The 25,235-nt window shown below is 45.5% G+C and overlaps 1 protein-coding gene and 1 long non-coding RNA gene across 4 annotated transcripts in view; both read right to left on the reverse strand.

The window, feature by feature from the left end:
- ROCK1 (Rho associated coiled-coil containing protein kinase 1) overlaps positions 1 to 2,226 on the reverse strand; it is an 89,744-nt gene extending 87,518 nt beyond the window's left edge. Inside the window, 2 exon segments of the mRNA XM_040550182.1 lie at positions 1,365 to 2,023; positions 2,119 to 2,226. Coding sequence (XP_040406116.1) covers positions 1,365 to 1,457 — 93 coding nt within the window. The 5' untranslated portion in view covers positions 1,458 to 2,023; positions 2,119 to 2,226.
- Positions 2,227 to 11,808: 9,582 nt separating this feature from the next.
- On the reverse strand, positions 11,809 to 23,501 carry LOC121066548. 3 transcript variants are annotated; one of them, XR_005817821.1, is made up of 4 exons: positions 22,589 to 23,498; positions 21,829 to 21,884; positions 14,879 to 15,326; positions 11,809 to 14,297 (listed from the first exon to the last, which is right to left on the reverse strand). It is a non-coding gene; the product is annotated as an uncharacterized LOC121066548 (long non-coding RNA). The 3 variants fall into 3 exon arrangements; XR_005817820.1 differs by having other exon boundaries at positions 11,809 to 14,300; XR_005817819.1 differs by lacking the exon at positions 11,809 to 14,297 and having other exon boundaries at positions 14,368 to 15,326; positions 22,589 to 23,501.
- Positions 23,502 to 25,235: the final 1,734 nt, after the last annotated feature.

The raw sequence follows: 25,235 nt of genomic DNA on the forward strand, positions 1-25,235 counted from the left end.
GAACTGACAACTTACACCCTAAGCATCAGATCTGTTCTCATTAGCTGTGGCTCAAAGATATGTAAACTAGATCAAAAGCAGCAAGTTAACTGGAAGATGCAGCGCATTTTCCTTAGTGGCAACAACATCCATGAGGCCCTGCTTTTATCCAGGGAGGGAGTTTTAACCTGTCAACACCTACAAACATCACAAATCGGTAAAAAGCTAAACAGAGTACACGCTGTCATGCACTCGTGCAGGGTCTTTCATGAGGTTCTTTTCACCTCTCCATTACTTTTATGCTCACATGAGCTATCTGGTAAGAGCCATGCAGGGGAAGATGAAGAATGACTATCAGGAAGCATCTCCACCCCTCGCTCCCCCCATAATGGGAGAGTTCACCCTAGGCACAAATTCAGTTTACTTGTTCTCTTTGTGACAGCAATAGGCGGGGAAGATGGGGACCCACCTACACACTTCCGAATTTGTATCACTTCCTACAAAGGAAAGAAATTCACTAGTTCAGCGTAAAAATAAGAATTACACTTTTCTACTTAAGGATATCTCTAGGAATATCAAAGCACCCATCTACATCCCAAATACATTGACTGGATTTGGCACACGCTTTGGCAAGGTGCTTTTTATAATCAGAACTGAAGTACCACTCACTTTTGTGCAAGCAACTGTCAAATGGTGTTGGTTTTATGTCAGGAAGTGTTATGTTTTGCTTCCTTATGATGCAATTACAACACTGACAGCATTGCAGAGAGCCACTGAACCATCAGGTATGATCAAGCAGGGAAACAATTAGCAGACAATTGTCCACCCAGCACACCAACTATTTTAATATGCATTTAACCCCTCTGCCGTGACTATTTTGCCACCTGCAAGGGCGCATTAATCTTACAGCTGTATTTTACATGGCATTAGTACTTGCCAACATCTACGCTAAAAAGGAAGAAGTCAGTCAGTGCTGCAGTGCTTAACCACAACATAAGAGGACTTCACTCTTAAAAAAAGTAAACACTTTCAAAGAGGGAATCGGTAACAAAGCTATTTACAGTCGTTTGCTCGCACAGGTGACTGACACTCAGGAATTACAGCTCTGCACAAAGCGTCCACTGGTGACATTCGGCGAAGTAAAGAAAGGTGCATGAAGCGAGAGGGATGACAAGCCTGAGGCAGGACTGGGCGAGCTCCTCCTTGGCACGAAATCCACTCTCCCTCGCACACAGAAATTCATGCACCCGTAGCTCAACGCTGAGTAAACAAAACACCAGTGCAGAGTTGAGCAGAGTGACTCAGCCAGCAGTGAGAGATTCAGTCCCACAGGGTAAGAAATTTGGGGAGACTGCTCTGGGGACCCATCGGCGCTCCCAACTTACCAGCAAACAGTCCACGTTCACTTCGGATTTGGGGTCCTTTAAAGTCACATCGATTTTTTCGAACCGAGCCTCAAAACTCTCTCCCGTCGACATGTTTCCACGGATTAAAAAGTTTCCCTTATTCCAGAGCAAAATAAGGTTTAAAAAAACAAACAAAAAAAAAAAAACAGGAACACGCACAAAAGAAAACCCACGCAGCCTATGCCAGGCTGGGGAGCGCTTCCTGCGGAATCCCTTCAATCACAGAAGTCTCTGAGGCGAGTCCCCCGCTCCGCACCGACAACGGGGAGGCAAACCGAGGGAGAGCAGGCAACCGGGGGGCTGCTTCTCCCCGCTCCTCCAGGCACGCACGCACTTCCCCGGGCGGCTCAGAGCTGTGCAGCGGCAGGTTTCCTCTCCCTCCCTCCTCTGCTCGGGCCCCGGCGCCTCAGCAGCCGCATCCTCCCGGCCGGGGAAGGCGCCCTGGCAGCCAGCGTAGCGGTTCTTCCTCCTCCTCCTCCTCCTCCTCCTCGTCGTCGCCCCGCAGCAGCAGCAGCAGCAGCAGCAGCCGGCGGCGGATCGGTGCCAGGTTCCCGAGGGCGGCAGCTCTCTCTCCGGAGCACCACCAGCAGCAGCAGCAGCAGCAAGAGGGGAGGTGGAAGGTGAAGAAAGCCACGAGCCTGCAGGGAGGGAAGAGCGAGAGGAAAAGGGGAAAAAAATAAATAAATCGAGAGGAAACCCTCAGCGCCTCAGCACCCGGGGGTGCTCCTCGCACCGCGGCGGGCAGGGGGCGAGCGGCTTCAACGGCGGGGCGACGGCAACGGCATCTTCCTCCCGCCGCCGCCTCCTCCTCCTCCTCCTCGTCTTCCTCCTCCTCCTCCTCCTCCTCCTCCCCCTCCTCCTGCCTCCTCCCGCCTCCTCCCGCCTCCCTCAGCCCCCCCCAGCCCTCACGTACGGGACGGCGGCCCCGGGGCCGCCCGGTGCCGGGTCGGAGGGGAGGCGGCTCACGGTGCGGCGGCCGCCAACATGTCCGCCTTCCTGTTTGAACGGGGGGGGGGCGGCTCGGCCAGCCCGGGACGGCGGCGCGGCTCGGCGCGCATGCGCGGCTCTGCCCCGGGAGGGGAAGGGGAGGCGTGAGCGCGCCGGGCGGGGGCGCCGCTCAACGGTCGGAGGGGGCGCGCGCGCGGCGGCCGTTAGGGGCGGTTGGTTGGGGGCGGTTAGGGGCGGGGAGGCTCTGACAGGGCGCTACCCTGAGCCCCTTCCTCTGCTCCTTCAGGTGCCGCTTCAGGGCTTCGGTTCCCGCTGCCGTTGCAGAAATGGCCAGCGCGTTCCTACAAAGATCGCTGAAAGCGATGTGGGACGGCAGCTCGTTAATCTCTGGCGGCTGCAAGCCCGTATCGCCAGCGCTACGCTGGGTTTTCAAAGCCATGGGCACGAAACAAAGCCATCTGTTGTCAAGTGCTCGCGTATTTGAGCTGTTCCACCTTGGGCATTCACTACCTGCTATCTAGCTTCGTTCAGAGGAAAAAGAAACAGCATTCTACATTTCGCCTTTTTTGTCCACAACTGCCTTCATATATGCATGCATATATATATACATATATCATAGAATCACAGAATCATTATGGTTGGAAAAGACCTCCAAGATCATCTGGTCCAACCATCCCCTTACCACCAATGTCACCCACTAAACCGTGTCCCTAAGCATCACGTCCAACCTTTCCTTGAACACCCCCAGGGACGGTGACGCCACCACCTCCCTGGGCAACCTGTTCCAATGCCTGACTCCTCTTTCTGAGAAGAAATGTCTCCTCATATACACATACATATATATTTATAAGAATTACGTACACTTAAAGGAAAAATGTATGCTACAACAGCGTTATGCTCGTGTTTGATTTCCCTCATCTTGTGCAGGCCATTACCACAGCCCTTTGACTGGGAGGGTTTGGTCGCTCTGGGAAATGGAGATGTTCCATTTCAGCAACCACAGTCCACAGAGAACATCTCGTGTGCTCCGCCAGCTACAGCGTGTAGGCTTGTGATCACTCCATACATCATGCGGTGAGTCGTCCTTGAAATGCAAAGGAAATGCTCCTTACAGACCTGATATCAAACAAGGTAAAAATCACTATTAGAGATGCAGAGCCTGATTCGCATTGCTTTTAGGCATCTGGTTTAGCCATTAAACATACATAGGTATGATGCCAGGCCTCAGCAGGGTGATTCCAAGCCCCTAGCTGAAAAGAATGCAAAATTCATGAGGCCTGTAATAGAGAAAGGAAGAGGAGGCCTGAATCTGCAGCTCACAACCCTGAGTCATGCTCCGGATGCTACTTATGTGTTTTATCGGATGAATACGGGAAAAGATATAGGTGGTCTTGGAAACACAAAACTTCTTCCATCCTTTCCAGGCTTCCTTTCCACAAACCAACATGGATCGTACTCTCACTTGCCCAGTGCACCTTGCATTACCTTATTACAGTGGCCCAGCTTCAACACAATGGGTGGACAGAAGCACAGCACTGCCCAGCACCTCCTCCAGTGATTCTGCTGAGGGAAGCTGCTGTGCTTGTGCTCAGCTGCATGCAAACAGTGTATTTTGAACATGGCTGTCAGATCGGGCTTTTCTCACGAGTATGGTGAAGTAAAAATGTCTGTCTGCCTCAAAATGCAGTAGAATTTGCGTGGGAGGTGCCTCAGCCAGCTGTCTAGGAAACTGTGAGCACTGCTTTGAAAATGTCAAGGGGAGCAAAAGGGAAAATAAATTCTAATTTTGAAAACAGTTAGGGGTTAAAAGTGTCTGGTGAGATAAAATGTTCATGTTGTAACTCAAGAGTGTAATGTAATAGTTTCTAATCCAGTGAACACTCGTTCACATTTGCTCTTGAAACATATTTTCATGAGCTGCAGTCAGACTGTTTGTATCTTTATGATAAGGAACTTGCGTGTGTCTAGCACTGGACACTTAGGAACCGTATGAAGTTCCATCCTAGATAAGCAGTCATAATGCATTGAACACAATGTCTTACTTTGTTTTTGCTTCCGGATAACAAATAAACTAAAAATGGATAATTTCTTCTTCCTGCGTTTGTTGCGTCCCATATTTTGGAATTTAGCTGGCTTTTGTTGAGTGAAATGGCAATTACTCAACACATGTTTCACCTGATAACACTGAGCTGATTAAGCTTGCAAGCCTGAAAGATCTTTTTTTCTCCCTTCAAAAGCATGCAGCCTCTAATATGGGAAGGTGTCTCTGTGTTGGCTCGTGTCCATGCTTTGTATGCAGACAAACTGATATCCTCAATAAAACAGGAATCATAGTCCTTGCATACACGCCGTCTGCCTATTTTGTAAGATATTTGAATGCCTCTGTTATTAGTGTGATACAAATACGTACAAAGTATGTCAAATATGTCAAATATGACAACTATTGACAAATATGTCAAATTGACACTGACTGAAAAGCTGATTTCTTGACGGAGATCACAATTTCCTATTAAATACAGAAGTCAGTAAAATAGAATTACTACATTATACCATAAAAAGTACATGTAATAGCATTTATCACGGAAGTAACATTCTTGTACATTACAGTAATAAGACTTCAAATCATAGCAGGTTTCAAGGTCACTTTCAGGAAGTTAGCAAAAAGCAAGAACAAAACAGCAATGGAGTACTTGGCAAGTATTAGCTGGGCCCTCTCTGAGCAGGCACCGTGACCCCCCCACCCTCTCATGAAAAACCTAGGGACGACTAAGTGAGAGACCCTGTAGTAAGGTTAAAGGCCATCTCAATTTCGATTTCTTAGGTCGCCAACCGTGAGTCTTTAAAAAGAGTACACTCACAGAAAGTGAGAGAAGGCGAGGATTCGCTAACTTCTGATGTAAGTACTGACTTCAGAAGAGTTACACAAGGCAGAAATAAGTCCACATCCTGTTCACCATATTAGGCCAAGTTGGTAACGTGGGATCTACCTTCACATTCAACTTCCTATTTAGTCAGCATGAAACCTGCAGCAGTTAAATCACACTACGTGAAGCCTGCCTTTGGTCCACCACCCTTTTTCCTTGTTTGCCATACAATATTGACTCAGGTTTGCCTCAGCTCTAGTCTTCAGGGCACTTAATGGTGTGGGCCAATATCTCTTGAAGCTGAGTTGAAGGCTGTGGACAACAAACACAGTCCTTAGGCAAAACGTTTTGACAAAGCTGTGCACCAGAAAGGCGTTTCGCAGGCGCTCTCAGTGTTTCAATCAAGGACTGGTGGCACGTCGGCATATCTCAACTGACCTTAGGTATTGATAAAGTCACACCAACACTGAGCTCTGTGTACTTGCAAAATCTGAAAAAAAAGCTGCGCTAGGTGGCAAATGCTGGTAGCAATAGTAGCTGATAGCTAACCGAAAGCTCCAGTCACACTGTTGACCGCGTATCTTCCCTTGCGGGCTGCATGCTGGAAAAACTGAAGGAATTACAGACTGTAGGTTAGAAGTGCAAGATGCTTGAGGTAGTGAACACGTTAAAAAGTGGTACCGATGGGAGTGAGAAAACCGAGAAGTGACAGATATTAGTCATAACACTTAGTACAGGAGGAAAAGGCATTTTGGTTCTTCCAGGATGAGGAAAAATGTAGAAAGTAGAACAGAATAGAAATCGAATAGAATAGAAATTGCCTGGACAATAAAAATTGCTAGCAAGAGAAGACAAATTTGAATATAATCAATCAAAAGAGAATTTGGCATGGATATACTCAACCAAAGTACTATCTTTCAAACCTCTGTAGATGCTGAAACCTTGCAATATACCTATACAGAAAAGTACGTGTCATTAACGTTAATAAAGATGGAGGGCTCCAGGCACATGACCTGGCATATTCTGATGTGTCCCAGCTCCTTGACAAAGTTTCCTGCTCTTTCCTCTTCCAGCACCGTGCACTTCCAGGCACAGTGACACTTCTGCTTTGCGCTTAGCACAGGAAACCTGGGGAGAAACTGCTCCTGCAACCTGCATGTGGTGAGTGATGAATAAGAAATGGGGCACCTGGATCTTTGTTGGCTTCTCTTGAACGAGCTAGAAAAAAAAAATCACCTTTTGGAAATTTTGCAGTGTCCTGGTATGGGCCACTGAAAACAAAGTGTTGCAAGCCGGGAAGTGAACTGGATGGGATCGTCTGCTCCAGTGCAAACACAGATGCGTCTGCTGCCAGCAGACAAGGGCATGGTTGTATAAACAACTCCGTGTAGGCCCTCCCAAAGCAACTTGTGCTGCATCTGGAAAGGAGGGGAGCTGTGAGCCCAGAGAGAGATAGCAATCCAGAGGGTAAATATCTGGTCACCAGATGGCTCAGGCCAATATCAACCGCGAATGCGTATACGGCATAGGCTCCCTGTGCTTTTATGCTTTAAAAGCACAGAAAAAGACTGTGACCAATGTATGGCAAAAGCTCACCAAGTGATTTTAAATCAAATCAAAACAAAATTCCATTGGAATGCTGAAAGCTTCATACCTCAATAAGGACTATTTCCGTGGCAAATACTGTTTTCCCACTGAAGCCACTTGGTGGGTACAGAAAACGTTAAGATGCCAGAAATTCTTCTTCTGCCCTGGGAAAAAGCTTTTTTATTTTCACTGTCCTGGAGCTTAAAAATGGCCCAAGTACTTTGTGCTTGAAATCTTCAAAAACCCAAACAAACTCAACTCTCAGTCCAAACAAACAAACAAAAAAACACACGTGGAAAGCTTTAGCCTGAAAAAATGGTTTCAGAAAATTAGGATTATATTAAAGCAGGAGCTAAAAATTAATCTCCTCATGGTATCATCTATCAGGGTTTAAAACAACAGGGAATTACTTGTATCTTTTTATTTCCATTATAAGTAGAGTGATTACAGTCATTATAGACCTCTTTGTAGATTAAGCTATCATGAGTCTGACTTTCTGCTGTTAATTTGTTAGCTATGAATCATCTACAAGATTAAGAATTGTTCTTCCTATTTCCTCAGTTCTTACTCCTAAGCTCTCTCCCAGAACAATTTTCTCCCACCCCACCTTATTCCTACTTCACCCGCATAACACATATCACATTTCCTGTGGTTGGATTAGTTCTGCAGTCCTTACTGAAATTGTTCTTCTGAAGGCAATAGTTGAAAAGTAAACCAGGCTGAATTTAAAAGTAAAGTAGCTTTGATTCTCCTGGCTTTAGTTTTATGTATATTGTCCTAAATATCTACACTGCCTGTAAATGCTTTGCTCTTTTGCTGAAGACTGTGTCAAATCCATAAAAAACTGTGTTTTTATCTTGGGCCTGGGAAATATTTAACAGTTTCAGGCTTCAGCAGGTAATTAACTTCTAAATTACACATTTTATAACTTTGCTGGAATAAAAGGTGCTGGCTTTATATGACCCTTCTGTAGACAGAATGATGGAAGTTGCATTTCTTGACACTCATCACCATCGAAAGTTTTGCAGGACAAGTTATAGACAACTTTTTAATATCGTGAATCTTCATGTGATTGTATATAGCTTATATCTTGCTTCTGAGCCTTAAACTTCATGCATGCAAATGGCACCACATGTGCAGTTTTTAAAAATCCACGTTTCAAAGGACTACCTATGAGATACTTAAAAAAAGATAATTTTTAAAAGTTTTGTCACCAACAAATAGTTTGAATTCATTTCAACCGCAGGAATTATAAATGAGTCAATTTAGTAATTTCTGGTGGCTTTTAATAGTTAAATCACAGCAGCCGAATTACTGATTTTGTTCATGCTCAGGAAGTTTTTGAGTTCTTCTGTTAATCTCATGCCACTACAGACAGTCAACTAATTGTTATTTTACACCAGCATGACCATTGTTGTTGTGTTTGTGGAGCTCTATACTCTTAGAGCACATCTGTGAGATGCAAGGGAGTCTAGTCTTAAAGGACAGAGAAGATTTTCATTTGATTTTTATTACAATTCTATGTTCGTTTGGCCATAACAATCCGAGAGGTATAAATGGAAGTTTTATAGGTATGAGCATACACAGAATACTGCATGTTCGAAAGTATGGGCAAGCTTTCTCAGGTCTAGAATCAAAGGGTTAATCTTGCTTTTTCTTCTCTCCCTTCCCTCCTCAGAGATAAAAGACACCAAACTTCCTACCTCTTGTTGCAAAACACCCTACATGTCCTTGGGTAACTCAGCTCTTACTGCTTGGAAGGGGGTAATTTAATATCAGCTTTACCTCGTTATTACTCTGATTGCTTCAAGTCGGCAGTACTGCCTTAGACTGGTTCATAAGGAAGAAATGGGCTCACAGATTCCTAATCTGATGAGAGCAAAACCAGCCTGACAAAGTGACAACCAAGGGCTAGGAGCTGGCTTCTTCCTGACACCCATTTCAAAAGTGGGGTAGACCCAAAGTAATACGTCCTTGACTCTGATTTCTCAGGCAGAGGGAAAAAAGAGCCAGCTCAGCCTGCTTTTTCCACACGGTCCAAGATAGCCCGTCCACCAGGCCCGGAGAATGGCAAAATCATCCTAAACTGTCCCTGAGCACACGGGGGCACCTGGCGCAGGTTAGGAGAACTTCCAGCCCTGCTGGTGGTGCAGCCACCTCTCCCTCGGGCACAGAGCAGGATTTCAGCCCAGCAGGGAGGTTGGTCCCACCAGCCCAGAACAGTCTGCCAGTAACCACTGAATCCACAGCAAACTACATGACACGATGGCGAACTGTGGGATTTCCCTGCACATCGAATACGTGGGGTGGGTGAGCGTGCAGATAACAGGCATTATTCTGAGCTTGGAAATCAGGAGGAAGCAAGTAAAAAGAAAAAAAAAATGCTTAGAAACAATCTAAAATACTTGTATGAGCTTGGTTTTGTGTGTCCTATGTTTTGTCTGGAATCTCTTTTCTGGAGTGACTATGTCAGAGAGAATTTTTTTTAAAGGGCAGAATCCCATTTAAAATCCTGTGTCCAAATCTTGTGCTGCAATCTCCTGAAAAGTCATGTTCGTCCTTTTCTTCAGAGCAGATGTCTAATGACACAAAATAACATTTCGCAGTCTGACATAAGAATAGATTAGGCTGTCCTGTAAAGCAGTGGATTAAAAAAAGTACAAGCTGATTGACCCATTCATGGCCTGTGGCCATACAAATGCTTGCCAAGTTGCTTCTAGACAAAGTTGTGGCACCTTTACCACAGAAACAAAAGGTTGTGTGGCAAGCAGAGCTTTCCTTCAGGAGTCTTGTGAAACAAACACGTACCCGTGAAAATGCATATGCAAAAGCAGTGTTTGTAAAGAGTTACGTTATTACACTTCCGTAATCACATATTCCTCTCTGTATGACCAATTTCTATGAAACTACAGAATAATTCAGAACTCAAATAAGTGCTTTTCAACAAATTACTAAAACTACAAGTACTATACCCAAACCATTATGGAGTCTGGGTTTGCTTTCACGAAAATGTCTTGCATTTATCTAATTTTAAGTAGTTCCCAGCACTCCGTTGCTGTGACCATGCCGTGAGTTCATGCTCGTTATGCTATCTGTGCTGTAAAACGCCCGCAGTAATTCAGACCACGTCGACACCACACGTAGCAGACGTGGTGGTGCAATGCGGCTGGCTGGAGTGGCAGCAGTTGCCTTCTCCCACCGCAAGCCCAAACTGCCCGCTAGTCCCATGTGGCAAGACTAGAAGCTTGTCCTTGTACCTGCAAATACGTGTGCTGAAAAGGGAATTACAGCTCTGCTCCCACAGACTTACCCAGGCCAGCTTCTAGCTAGCTACCTGAGGTACCAACAGCAGGGAAATTGGCCTCCAGGAAACGTCTCCTTACTTGTTCTGGCCCCGAAGCCCGTCTTGCTGCAGCGTCGTGCAGCTGTGTTTCAGCCACTGCATTGCACAACCACATCTGCCGGCGGTGCCGGCGTGGTCTGGACCACTGTGGGCAGTGTAGGGCACAGATAGGGTAATGCCGCTACCTTCACATGAGGATAAAACGATGGCCACCGCAAAGGAGTGCCAGGAACTACTTAAACCCAAGACTTTTTCACTAAACCAGCCCCTGGCTCCATAATAGTCTGGTTCCTTGTACTTTCAGTAGTTTGAATATAGCAATTGGAAATGTAAATCCAACCAATTATAAAAATTCATGCAGTTGTAGCAGTCAGTGGTCACTGATGTTATCTGCACTGTGGGGAAATAACGCCGAGAATGTCTTGTGGCCAATATTTTTCCTATTTGATGACCACATGATTATTTTTGGTTAGCTGCTACTATTTCCTTCTTGAGTCACTCCTGAAAGGCACTGAAACATTGCTGCCTTATCACTCAGCCAGCAGTAACTGCGACTGTCTCTAAATCAGTTTTGCAAACCCTCATCGAGAGCATCCTCTGCTGAAAGCGCCTGCGTCCTGCGTCTTGTCCGCTGCGAGTGCTCCCCTTGTTCGGCGTCTCGTTCAGCATCGCTGAGACTGGAAGAGCAGCGAGGGAAAGCCATCAGGAGGGAAAGGGAAAGGAGGGAAGAAACGCCAGCCTCGTGCACACGGGGGAGATGATCTGCTCTTGGCCAGGTGGAGCTTTGCGCTCCCACCCATCCCCAGCAGCTGTCAGATCGTTTTACGGGGTCGTCTTTGTAGCGTCGGTGTGAGCACGGTGGGGCTGCCTGGCTCTTCCGAGCACACTCTCTGCTACTGACTTTGTCATGTCCTGCTCAGGCTGTTGCAAAACCCCGCAGACTCCCCAAAATGACTCATGTCTGCAGGCATGGATGTCTGCACAGCGGCGCGGAGCTGCGCAGGAAGTCCGGGGGCCTGCCGCCCGGCACCGCACAGCAGCTTGCTCGCTAAAAAGAGCATCTCAGTGGAGCAGCCAGGGGCTAGGGGCTCTGCTGGCCAGCTTCCACGTGAAATTTAATGGTTTCACGGTGATCCCACAGCGCCACAGGGGCTGCCCCTGTGAAATACGTCCCCACTTGCACCTGCAGAGAGTTTCTGTCTGTGCTCTGGAGGGTAATTCCCCCCAGGGATGTGTGGTGCTGGAGCATGGTCTGCCCTGTACCTCCAGGTCCCCGGACTTTCTTTGTTTATGGCGTATTCTGAGCTGGCTGGTTTTAGACTCACAGTGTGCAAGACATGTCCCGTACACAACATCCTACACCGGGAGAAGTAGCTGCATTACTCATACATAATTTCAAAACTGTGGGTAAACTGGATGGTTTCTTGCTCCCGTAGACGTATGACTTCATCCTGTCTGTCTTGCCGACTTGATACACGAGCGCTGCCAGATTTGCATGACGCTTCTGTGTGCTCCAGAGGCAGCTACGCGCTGCCTTATCGCCAGCTGAGCACGAATTCCTGCCTTATCACCTGCTAAGCTGAAGGATCAGTGCGTGCTGAAGTGGAGTAGCTGTGTGGGATCTCATGTTTGGTATCTGCCAGTAAATTAACTGCATCCAGTTTCAATAACCTGGCTTTTCTTAAGATTTTGTTTTGGTTTATTTTATTTATTGTTATTTAAACAAAAAAAAACCCTGTAGGTATGGCAAAATCAAAACCTTCAAAAGCACTGCAGACTAATACAATAACCTTTGCTGTTATTGTCACTAAGGGATATGAAAACCTTATGCAACCCAGTCCATTTGGAGCTCTACAATTTACGCTCACTAAATTACTAGCACCAAAACTATGAACAGGAATTGTTGCGTCCTACTTAGTGTGCTTCCTCACTCTGTTTCCTAGCACCTCTTTCCAAGCCTGTATTGAACAATGGATTTACTTACAGAAGATATCGTCTGTAAGACTCATCTGGATTTTTTAAAATGTTTACTCTCCTGTCATTTCATCAAAAGAAAATAAAAAATAATTACAAAGCAGCTATGGACAAACTGACATTGAAGTTATAGTAAGGCAAATTTAAACATCTTTCACACTCAGTAGCTGTTTCTAGCACTCTGCCTTTATCCTCAGGCTTTAATTAAATCTCTCAGAGAAAACAGAATCTGCTGGTACTTGACCTTTGTTTTCAGCAGGCACGGCACAAAAGGCATATAGAATCAATGACAATGCACAAAACGCAACACACTCCAGTTGTCACTCAGTGCAGCACAACGCTCAGCCTTTATGTGGAGAGACCCCGGGTTAGGAAAGGATTCAAATAAAGCCACAGTACTCTTCTCTAGGTCGTCTCCTGAAGAATCACGACGGCTACTTCAAGCTGATTACACACGATGCAGTCCACCAGCACGCAACGCGAAATGCTGCTGCTAAGGCAATCTCTTTTTCTCACTGCACAAACTTCATCCCCCTGCACTCTTTATTTGCTTCCTTCCTGCCCCTTACCCCATCCCTGCAAGCTCTCCATCCTCTGCCTGAAGACCGTACCTAATCTCCCTGCTCCCATTTCTGCTCCCATTTCCCCTTCCTCCCAGCAGGGCAGCCCCCGGCCAGCTTCTCTCCTCCTCTTTTGTTTCCCAGCTTCTCTCCCTGCATCCTTTTAGCTTCTCTTTGCACCCACACGGCTCTTCACAGAGGTACTTCACACTTTTCTTTCTTTTCTCTCACTGACTTCTTGCTGTATTTTTTTCCTTCACTTTTGCATTAATGCTTAGGGACATGGAAGTTAGGGGTAAACAGAATGGTATTAGTGATGAATAGTCATGAAAAAGTGAGTAAAATTTTAATTCTTGCAAAACTCACTGAAACTGGTCTGAAAATTAATACTTTCAGCTAAAATGAAAACTGATGTGAAGATCATTAATGGAAAGGATGATGCTAAATGGCCTGGAACTGAGCAGAAAAAGGTTGTTGAATGAGAAGATACAGAGAACAACATTGCTTCTGGCCACATTAACAAGGGACCATAAGCCACATATTCCTTGAATCAGGGACAGTTTCAAATACTTCCTAAGACTGAAACTCTTCTTAGCCTTTGCCAGGAGGCCCATAGCTAGAAAAAGGTGCTCTCTTCCCACAGCACCTGCCTGATGGGCCTGTAACATTTCCCCCCATTGCTCTCGGTCATTTACCCCTCCACGAGTCCCAGAGCAGCACAGGCACGGCTTCTGTGGGAAACTCCTCTGCTTCCCTGAGAAAAAGAAACGTGTCTTTCTCGTGCCTTCTAGAGCAGAGTCTCTGGGCACAGCCCACAGCCCCGGTGTTCACAGTTTGCCTTTTAGCTTAAGCGTAACTTGGGCATTATTTGATTTCAATTTTTAATTCGCTGCGGGTGTGGAAGAAGCAACAAATGCACGCTAATATATTTGAGGGAAATAATTGAAATAATGATATTGTAACTGATGTTTTGCCACCAGCATCCTCCGGCTTCAGCACAAGCAGGGGCCTGATCCCGCCGACAGATGAACAGGGAAAAGGCAGATGTTCTCCCAAAGGGAAAAAAAAAGCACAAACTCAAGACACATCCTGTGCCACCACTGCATACGTCTACAGAACATGCTCCATGCTGCTCTGCTGCAGAAGCTGCCTCTCCAGGGCTTCCTTTCTCTTTCATTTCCCCTTTAACAGAATAGAGAATAGCACATTGGGAATCAAAACCTATGCCCTCCCCTGAAGCCCTCTGCATCTGACAGAAACCAGAAAAAGGCTGTTTTTCTCCAGCATTTTTACGGTAATCTATTAAGCTATTTCCAGATCACTTGAACCAAGAATAGCCAGAGAATGTCAAGTCCTGCAGCGCATGGCTGTACCCTTCAGTTCTCTGCGAGACCTATTTCCCAATGAGTATTCAAGCCCTGACAACCACATCAAATGTCCGGATCAAGAAATGTTGCATCCAAGACGTCGATAATTTCCCCCCTCATCTGGAAGGAGGTGATGTGCTACGCCGAGATCCTCAGCTCCTTCACATCGCATGTGCTCACCACCGTTGTTTTCGTTAGTCTGTCTTCGTCCAGAGCTTTGACCTCTGATTGACTTTGAAGTTTACATACGAGGAAAAACAGTCAGGCAGCTGCTAAAACAAGCAAGGAGAGATCAAACGGTTCCGAAAGAATAAAAAACAAACAACTTTTATCTTTTTCTTTTGTGTTTACCAATACATTAAGAGATACAGATAGATGGAGAGGTACACAAACACGTATACATATATCTAAATGATAACACAAAAATTACATTAAAGAATATTGTTTAGATTAGCACGGCTGAGCATTGAAGGATAAGGAAATTAGGAAAATTAGGAAATACCAGATTAAGATTGCTATGCTAATTGATTTCTGCCACTGGGTGTGATTATCCTGTGTTGTACAGCATGAGGCATGCATCCTGTGGGAAAGTCTGCAATATGACTGTGTCATGGAAGAGTTTGTAAGAAAACATATGCGTGTGGGGAGGGACAAAAAAGATTACACCAAGAATCCTAAATCTGCTCTTTTCCAGTATGTCAGGAACTGGCTCTGAAGCTTAAATGGCAGTGTTTTAAGGACTGGGGCACAAGGAATTGTACATGCTAGATTGTTTATTAAGGAAAAAAAAGCGAGGCGGGGGGGCAGGACCCTACAACACGTAAAAGAAACCCAGATTCTTGCCACTTACTCAGTAACAAAAACTGTGTTTGCAGGCATTTATTCCTTCAGCTTTGGGGTGGAGGTATGATGTCAGACATAAGTAGGAGTCATGTAGTCCAGATCCCAGAGCTGGGAGAGTGGTTAGGAGAAATCAGGTTTTGTTCCCTCTGCCTTACTAAACCTTCCTAACCCTTTTCCCTATTCAATCTGCTCTTGAAATTTCATCCTGCTTTTGCAGTGTAGTTTCTCCTAATGCTCCATCGCCCGTTACTGTTTCAGTGTCAGTGAGAACTCACAGGTCTTTAAAGCAGTGACGTTGTCCAGTCATCCTACTGGCTGCCTGCCTTGACCTTTCCTGGAGAAACCAACAGGAGAAAAGCCGCGGTCATTTCCGACAATGAATGTTTCAGGGAGTCTCACGCAGAAATTTCACAGAACACAGGAAAAAGAATTGTCTCTGAGATGAATGACTTTGACTTCCAAAGGCCCTATAAAAAGAAAAAAAAAAAAAGTTAAACTTGCCATAAGTTGTTAAAGTACCAAAAAAAAAATAATCTGCAGATATCATACAAGTATAAATCACAATCTAAAACAATGTTTTTATTGCAGGTACAGCTCTAATGCCTCCTCAGAAGTTTCCATTTTTGATAAGATCACCCTGGCCTGCACAACCTGAGCTCTGAAGTGCTCTGTGACTCAGGACAGAAGCAAACCTATCATTGGGCTGTCCTGCCACTTGACATGGCACATACAGTTAAGGTAATTTCCACAGCCAGCTAACTCAAATCTGCTTTCTTATATGCTTAGATAGTGCTAACTTATCTTTAAAGGAAAACTCATATTTTTTTCTATTGTGGAAAGATGCAGATCCTACTGAATGACAACTCTCTGCATGTCATTCTGCCCCTCTGTCATAGATAATCCACAGTCCCTCATATAAACCAAAGATATGGGCTTAATAAATTACAAAAAGAGCCCTTTTGGGTAAATGCAAGTACATTTTCCTATTTTTTTTTTTAATGCTAAATGTCACAGATTGTTACAATGGACTTTGTAGAGCAGAGCATCACTATAAACAGAAGTAGAATCATCTTTTAAGTATTAGCCTCACAACTGAAGCATTCTGTATACAGCTATCGTCTCTATCTATCCCTTGGGCATAAAGGCAGTGGAAGAATTCCTAAAGAAGGAAAGGAAATTGCATTGGTCAAGATCAAATTGCAAGTATGCATAATTCAATGTACTAACGACTGGCCAACAGATATCATGGCAGGAGCCTTGCCAACACGCTAATTGTCCGAAGAACTGGAATTTGATATTTAACAAACATCTCCTCAGTTTGGTTGTGGAATGAAAGTCATGACAGTTGCAAAGATTGCTTGTCTTAGTTGAATGTGTAATAGTGAGTAGCACTGAGAGAAATCCTGATTTCAGATGAAAATCCCCTCTGCTTGCTATTATTGGTAAGGTTGCTGCACGGATAGGAAGTTTAGCTTCATAGCATCAATATGTGGAAGCAGCACAAGGCTCCACGATTATCTTTGGGGCTTGAAATTAACTCGGTCTCTAGAGGAACATGTAATCTTGTATAACTCTTTCCACTTTTGAAAATGTCAGGTTGTATTATAGAGACAGCCCCACACAGCACAACGAAGCTGATTTTGTGTAGATCAACACATCTGGACACAGAGCTGTATTTCCCTATCATTGCATATAAGCTGAAGCATGGCCTTTGCATGAGCAATAAGTTTTGAGCATTTTTTCGTTTCTGTTTTGGAACCCACAGCAGCAAAAGACACTTTGTGCATCCACAGACCTATCCAATTCCCAGTGGAGGAATTAGAAAATGGGTGAATTTGGGGAAGCCTGCAGTACTTGCAGTTATAATGACAGTACCTGTAGCATGTGGCCGTTACCTCTCAAAATTCAGTTTGATTATCTCCCCATACAAATGATCACAAGCAGTATCACTGGTTCTTCCTCCTGCCACTTTTTTGGAACAGTCTTAGAGCACAGTGGAAAGGGTGGTAAGATAGAAAGTAGGGACACTGCCAGTTTTGCAAGATGCTCTTCATCACCTCTAATCTCAAGACGTTAAGAACCAACATTTGTTACTGTTTTCTGAAGCAAAGGCATCCATCAACAGTTCACTAAATATACTTCTGGTGAGTAAGATATTCCTAAATACAGAAGACTCTTCTAATCTGATGTTTGCTAGGAAGCTTACTGTTAATCACCCCAGCACTGGGCAGAATACATACATAATGAGAAAAAATATCCCTCCGTATGGGACAGAAAAAAATTCTCACTTTGATAACTAGGATTTTATCCCGGATATTAAGAAAACTTTGGCTACACTAATTGCTCTCTGCACCCATCTGCCTTTTGAGGAGAGCAAGAGCCTCACAGCAGCCAAATAATTGTTTTCTAGGTGGTGAAAGATACAGCCTTCCTTTCTCACTGATACTTCTCCTTTCCACTGGACTGAGAAGAATCCTTCTAAGCATATGCTGAAACATCTGCTTTGTTGTAATTGTTAGTGTGGGAATGATACGAATGAATTTAGCTTCTGCTTTTGGGTGAAGAAGGTTAGAGTGCAGAGGGAATACTTGGAGTTATCCAACAAATACCATACATATGCTGGATTACTGAAGCATGTAGGTGATCGGCATTTCCCACAGGCATCAATAAAAGTTATGTCCTTTTCCTGTGATAATCTTAATTTCCTATCAATATTCTTCTGAAATAAAATTTGGTAGCTGGTGTTCATCCACAGCCTGTGATTGTTTCAGTTTCCTCTCTGTATAAAACTACACAGAAAAAAAAAGTAATCCAGGATGAGATGTGTGAATTTCTTTCTTTCCTGAAGATCTTGTTATCTTTTTAACGATATTCCTTGCCAGCGTTCTTGGAAATAAATGTAAGATCAAATAATAATAAGTATTGTTGATAAAAAATAAAGATACCCAAACAGAAGAATTACTGGACTGTACGGCTCCAACGCTGACCCTTCACTAGGGATACACTCAGGTGCCTAGAGACAGCGCGGGCTCCAAGGCTCTGCACCTTGTGCAGACGGTGAGCAATGGCAACCATGTCACGGCCCTTCCACGACTGCTGCTGCTACAGGAGGGACACCGCTCCTCAAGACCTGGTGCATCTCCAGAGGGTGCCCTCCGGGGATCCCAGCGGATCACATTGCTCAGCATCTCCTGCCAGAGCAACAGGAGCTCAGCCTGGAGGCCATCGGCTGAGGGAAAAACCTCCGTGGATGCTGGGGAACATTTTGTTTCTAACAGGCAGGGAGAAAGATGGTGCTGGTGCCAAGGTTCATTTTGGCTCGCTCGTGCTGAGGAACTTTCTGGCTTGGAGAGGGATTAAAAAAAAAAAAAAAACAATAACAAAAACCAGGTAGGCCACAAGGCTGCTTGCTGCCCTTTATTTTGCCCACTGCTGCCTTTCTCAGCACTCAGCAGCAATGGATGTGGAGGGGGAAGGGAACAACCACGGCAGCAGAGCCCAGCAACACGCAGCCGAAACTGGACACAGTGCCCTGCACACCGGGGCACAGCGACCAGCGGCAGCACCCAGGGCTGGGGATGAGATCCAGGGCACCGTAACCCCTGATGGCAGCTTGAAAAGCTGCTCGTGTGCTTCCAGGCTTGCAGCCCGTCCTCCTGGCAAAGGCATGGGGCTGCCGCTCGCTGCCATGCCCCGCAGCAGGGCTCCTTCAAGCTCTGAGTCTGTGCCTCTGGGAGGTAAAGGGCTGTGGTGGGCGTAAATAGCTCGTATTTTATCCTTGTGACTTACCCCATCATAAATAGAAATAGAGTTTACTATTTCTTCTATTATCATAAAGTGTTATGTAGTTCATATAAATATATTTGGTTCTCTAACTCCCACCTGGACCATTTTGCCCAGGAGGATGAGTCCTTGTTTTGGGAAAGTATATGTTCGCTCCTAGAGGAGTCCTCAAAGGCTTGAGACCCAAACGCAGCCCTCCTGCACAGTGCAAAGAGAGGAAAATGCCATTGCTGATTATTTCTTTAGGCTGAACTGAGGATGAGCAAGGGAATCTGAGAATGAGCAGAGCTGAGGACCACAGCTGTAGTACTGCAGTAAATTTTGAGCAGAGGTGAGTGGAGGAATGAGGCACTGAACTTCCTAGTTATTTCCCTTTCTTTATAGGGTAGGAACATAAGGAGGAGGTGTCCTAAAGGCCTGGCACAGACAAAGGAGGAAAAACTGAGTCTGTGAACATATTTCAAATGGGTGGCAATCTTCCAGCCTTAAAAGAGGTGAATTTGTCCACTCTCCTGTTTGCTTTCCCTTACAGATGTTGGCTTGGGTCAGTCTCTGCATGGACAAGTTTTGTGAAGGTTGCTTAGCCTGGGATGCTGGGGTGGTTGAGGACAACTGCTGAGCAAAGAACATTCGCCACTTTGAGCAAAACACTGTTTACCCCTTTCCCACTAGCTCGCCTCTCCCATTTCCCCATCTCTCACTGCAGCGATGGCTGCCTGAGGCGTGGGAGCACGGGCAGGTCCCACGTCTGCTGTGGCTGTCGGGATGGGAAGGGCACGCCAGCCCCATGGGGCACCCACCACGCAGCCAGGACCCTTGGGAACCTGCTCTCCTCGCTGCACGGCTCCTCTTTGGCTGGCCAAAATTTGGTGCACTGCTAAGCCCCCTGCCTCAGAAGCCCCCTGCACGGTGGGAGATGCCACCACGTGGCCTGACCTTCAGACACGTATCCCACCCTCACCAGGACACGGTCATCTACCTTCAGGTGCCACAGCACAACATGTTTGTGCATGGCCAGAGTTGATCCCCTCCTTCCACCAGCATGTCATTGCTTTGAGGTGTGGGCAGAGGACCCCCGTGGGTACCTGCAGAATGAGGTTTCTAACTGTGGTTTCGGGTCCTACCTGTGCTGGTGCCAGCACAAGTGTCCTTCCCTCATGGGAAAGCAAAGCAAGAGGCATCTGAGCTCAGCAGCTAGAGCTGTAGCTGCTCATGCGCAGAAAGTCTCAGGGGCTCAGCTGTTGGGATTGAGACTTGCCTTTCTCCAGGTGCCTGGCCTCCTCCTGCCTGCCCACACGGCCGGCTCTTTCCTTCCCGCCCATCTCCTCTGCAGGGGAGGCCGGGAGGAGCGGGCCTGCTCCTGCTTACACTGGGTGAAATGCTTGGGCTCTGTTTCATCAGGTCAGGTTCCTGCCTAACTGCAAGCTTTCATACTCACCACAGGCACCACCACCCGTGGTAAAACCCCAGATGCTCACAGTGGTCTGTGAGGGAAACTGCAGCTTGCCACTGGCCAGGCCAGATTCCTCAGCGAGACACTTAAGACCAGGAGAGCTCAGAGAGGGAAGCCCAGCTATGCAAGGCCCGTGCAGGTCTGACATGCCAGGCACAAAGGATCCCAACTCCCCTTGCGCGTGTTTGTGAGTCCTCCCGGTTTTATATCTGACAGATAAGATTCGCTGCAGCCATCCATAGCAGCTTCATGGTGTGTGCGCACCGTGGATCCAACCCACTTAGCCTCAGACCTGTTGTGCACTGGCAGCTGCTTGCTTTTCAAATTGGGAACCAGATGCTTTTATCCATGGACTTGTGCCTCAGCATGGCATTGCAGCCAATGTGCTAAGGTTTTCTTCTACTAAAAGGGGAATGTGGGCTGGATCCACTTCTTCCCTGAGTTAGATGCACTTTGAAGGCTGAAGAAATCTATCAGCAGGAGGCAATTCCTCTCCTTGTGCCCACCAGCTCCTGTCACCCCCAAATCAGCAGAAGAGGCTCCTTGTTTCAGTTTTCCTCTGAAAAATTTTCCCAGATCCTAGGACCAAATATTCCCTTACTGATTTGTCTCACAGATTCTCCCATCTCTTCTTTCTTCCATGTTTTTCCAAGATTTACGGGACATTGGCCATAGTAGCTTCTTCTCTCATGTCTGTTTTGTTATGGGTATCGATTTGCTCTTGTGTTTGGGACGGAGGTTGCTGCTGTTTGTATGGCCAAGTTGCACAGACATCCCTTCTCATGGAACTGTCTCAAATGAGGGACAGTGGCTAGTCAAATACATAGCTATTTAACATATAAAATACCCAAGTTCTTTGGAAAAGTCAGCTCCTAACTGTCCCAGGCTGCTCATTCAAAGTTACAGAAACTTTATAACTTTTATCCCCGTGTTTTATTTCACATATAGGGATGACAATCCTTCACTTCACTAATATATTACACAGAGAAATACATGCGTATATGAAGCTCTCAGATATCGCAATAGTGGGAAGCATTGAAAAGCCCATGGAGAAGCTAATATGGAGCCTGGGTCAGGGGAAGATATGATACTGAAATCCTCATTTCTACCACAACCTTTTCTTTCATTTCCAGAAAAAAAACTTCATCCCACCTCCCCATACTGTGGGAGATGGGGGGATGACCAGAACTGGAGTGCTCACCATCTCCACCGATAACAGCAGCAGAGATCCCCTGCTCACGGGGGAGACTCCACTGTGGGAATCTCCAGTCCGCTGAAGTTATGCACGCATAAGCGGAGCAGACTTGGCAGACGGAACAGTCTGTCCCTTAGGAATATTGACAGATGAATGTAAACTCAATTACCATGCTTTTTCATTCCAGTCTGGTTACTTGTGCTGTATACTAAGTACATCAGCATCTGGAGTAACTTTGAACAACAGGAGAAAGCATTATCTGGTGCCAGAAGTAGAATTTTGTACAGTATTTATAACTTGTGAAATGTCAGGGGCTTGGCTATGCTTTGTTTCCCACCATCCTGAATAATAATAATAATAATAATGAAAAAACACAATAAACCAAAACCTATGCAAAAGGACCATATTTTTTCTCTCTCTCTCTTTTTTTTTTTAATTTTTTTTTGTAGCTAAATGGCTGAGAGCCATAGTGCCTATGAGCCTGTAAAGCTCAAAGGTGTAAAACCAGCTCCTGAACTTTCCTTACCGTTCTCCCTACCACCGCCATCTTCACTATCCATTAACCCGGCTCATTACTGAAAGCTGAAAACACAAAAGAAGTAAACATCAGTTAATGAGGTTTGCACCTGGGGGTGGTAAACAAAACTGCTCTGCTCTTGAAGGGAAACTGGCTGCTGGGTGAGAGCGAATCTCAGCCCAGAGAGGACAGGTCTGCCTGGGGTAAGGAGGGTGAGCAGGGAATAGGAAGAATATTTTCAACTTCAGGATTTCAGGCTTAGCTAGGGAATACTGAGGGAAAACATTTTTTCCTAAATTTGTCCTTCCAATTAGAAATTGTGTGTTTGTCTATTCCTTGTTTCCATCATAGCTGGAAGTAGAATTTGATACTAATCTGCTTCCTTACTCCTGCAGTTTGGGATGTTTCAGATCCATGCTTTTGTCAAACATTCATCCCGGGTTTTTGCCTCAAACTGAAAGAATCGAGACTTTGTCTTCAACTCAGTGAATCGAGACTTTGTCTGAAATGCAGCAACATGGCGCACGCTAAACAAAACAAGTCTTTGTGTACCATTGTTATCAAAACATTATAACACCAGGAAACAGCTACACATGGACTTTCCTGTGCTAGTTAACTGCTACTATAGATCTGCTGAAGCTCAACCCATTTTACTTTTCAAGCCTCCTGCAGTAGCTAAATGCTTTGGAAAGGAAAGAAAGCGCCTATAAAACCTTTTTTTCTTTACTAAATAGCAATGGACGTATTAAATGAGCGTATTTCGCCTTACCGTTTCCTTCATTTTCACCCACGTGGCTGTGGATTTGCCTTGCCCTCCTGCGCCCTGGCGTGCCCTGGGGAGCATCGTGGGCAGGCGGGCAGGCAGGAGCCCCCCGGTGAAGCGGCCCCTCCGCGGTGCCAGCCCGAGGATGCTGCCGTGAGCAGCTCGGTGGAAGAAGCATGCTGCAAGGTTTGATTTCTGCCGTGGAGCCTGCTCTCTCTCTTGGTGCTTTCCCCAGTGGTCTGAAATAAAAGCGAGCTCTCTAGGAGTGGACCTCCCCGGGCATGCACTGAGGGATGGGTTTCCTTCTTCTGCTCTTCTGGTGCTCAGATGGTGTGAGGATGGATGCCACTGAAGACAGTGGAGCTAAACCAACACCACTCAAAGGAGAATCGGACTGTAGGTCTACAAAACATCTATCCCCATGACTTCACAGGCTTTCTATTGCTGCAAATACATAAATCTTTGTATTAACCGACTTCAAAGATCATAAAGCCCTAATTGTGTGTGCAGCCTACCAGTAATGGAGTGCTCTGCTGATGCATAAAACACGCATAGATAGTACACAAATACACTCAGCCTGGGCTTAAATTTAGCCTCAACCACACAAAAGATATCTTTATAACTAAGAATGATGGGAAGAAAGATCTCATTCCAGAACAGATGAACAACTCATTTTTTCACTGATCCTGGATTTGGCTGACCTGACTTAAATGTGACCTAAGACATTTCTTAGTGCTTTGGAAATTGCATCAACATACTTGGGCTGGAGACGCCACAGTCAGGAAAAAAAAGATGGTGATGCTATTTTTAAAATTCTGCTGTTCCTTTTTAAAATAGAACACTGAAATGTAAGTTTTCCTATAGCTGTAATTTTTCAGGCTAAGCAAACTCCAGTAATTTCAAAGGCAGTGGGAACAAGGGGTCACTTGGGGCCAACCAGTAAAAAATTAACTCTTTGTTCTTCCCCAGGAAAACATTTCTTCATGTTATTATTGTTGAAAAGAGACTGCTTATAAATTAAAATTTAAAATACAAATGTGAAATAAAACATAAATATAAAATAAATATAAAAATATTAATTAAAGTAAGCCTTTTTTTAAAAGACAGAGCAAAATGAAAGAAAACGTAGCAGTAGTGGTCTCAGTGGCATAGGAGAAACACCGTCAGGCGTTCAGCTGTGTATTTGCACAGTACCTATTGTTAACGCAGGGCCAGATTTTGCCAGGTGACAAATGTCACTGGGTAGCTGGTGTCAACAGGAGGCTGATAGGAGCCACGCATGCCTTTCAGCAGCAGGAGGCTGTGAGCCACGCAGTGTGCAAGCTTGTCCTGATGTTCCCGTCAGCGCTGAGGACTTTGACGCCTTCCCATAGAAACATAAAGATGAAATTCTTCAGTTTTAAAGGGAAAAAAGTCACATTTCAGCAGCATGACACCCTTGAATGCCTTGCTCGAACAGAATGGATCCTTGTTTCATGCTTGTTTTGTTAGACAGTTAACAGATGTTTTATGAGCTAGTGCGTTAGGTGATTTTACCTCATACGCTTTATACCCATACTTCAAGTAGCTCGAAAACATTGAAAAATCCAGACATAAGTAGGCAGGACAACCTTGCCACTGGAATGTGTTTAGCTGAAGGATGGACTCCTGGCCAGAAGTCTCACCTCTGGGCATCGCTCATCCCACAGATAAAGTCTCTCAGAGTAAAACTACTCTCACTTGACATGTCAGCTGCAGCTCAGGTTTACTGATTTCAGTAGGGACTCAGCTCCCATTTATCCAAAAGTTATTGCCCACCCCCGGGCAAGTTAGATTATATTAGACATTAGGAAGAAATTCTTCACTGTGAGGGTGGTGAGGCTCTGCCACAGGCTGCCAGAGAAGCTGTGGATGCCCCATCCCTGGAGGTGCTCAAGGCCAGGCTGGATGGGGCTTTGGGCAACCTGATCACGTGGATCATGTCAGGGGGGTTGGAACTGGCTGGTCTTTATGGTCTCTTCCAACCCAAAGCATTCTGTGATTCTATGAAGTCATAGGGCAGATGAATTTTTTCAAAACTTTTCAAGTATGGGAATAGCACAGAAAGACAAACAAATCCCAAGTGGCTTCCAAGTTGGTGAAGTAATGATAGCTTGGAGCTGGCAGAGCCTGGCCTCTGCAGCCTGAGAACCATGCTGGGAAGCCAGGACCAGCTCTTGGGCTTTGAAAACACCAGCCATCTTCTGTTTGTTTGTATCTACATTTACATTGGGATAAACAGCTCTCAGCAGAAGAAAATGCAGTTCGTTTGAGCATTTCAGCCAAAGGACAGCAATTATAACAACGAGGCACTCCCTTCCCTACCTTCAAAGTATCTGTTAGTATCAACAGCCGACCTGAGACCAAGGCCTGAGGCATAAATGTCTTCCAGCTGAGCCAACTCGGTGTGTCAGAGATCTGCTATTTGGGCGACATGTTACAAAATGCTGCAGATATTCTATAGCTAGAGCATTTTTGTCTCATTGATTATGGAATAGAAATTACTTGGATATACTGCAGTGATGTTGGAAAGTCTTTCTTGAGGAATGAGCCTCTATGTGGTGTAATAGCAGCATGAGTTCAGTGGATAGACCAGGCACTAGGAAACCTTCAGTCTCAGACCATCCAAAGAGTC

Source organism: Cygnus olor, chromosome 2 (genome assembly GCF_009769625.2).
Source record: "Cygnus olor isolate bCygOlo1 chromosome 2, bCygOlo1.pri.v2, whole genome shotgun sequence".
Classification (NCBI taxonomy): domain Eukaryota; kingdom Metazoa; phylum Chordata; class Aves; order Anseriformes; family Anatidae; genus Cygnus; species Cygnus olor.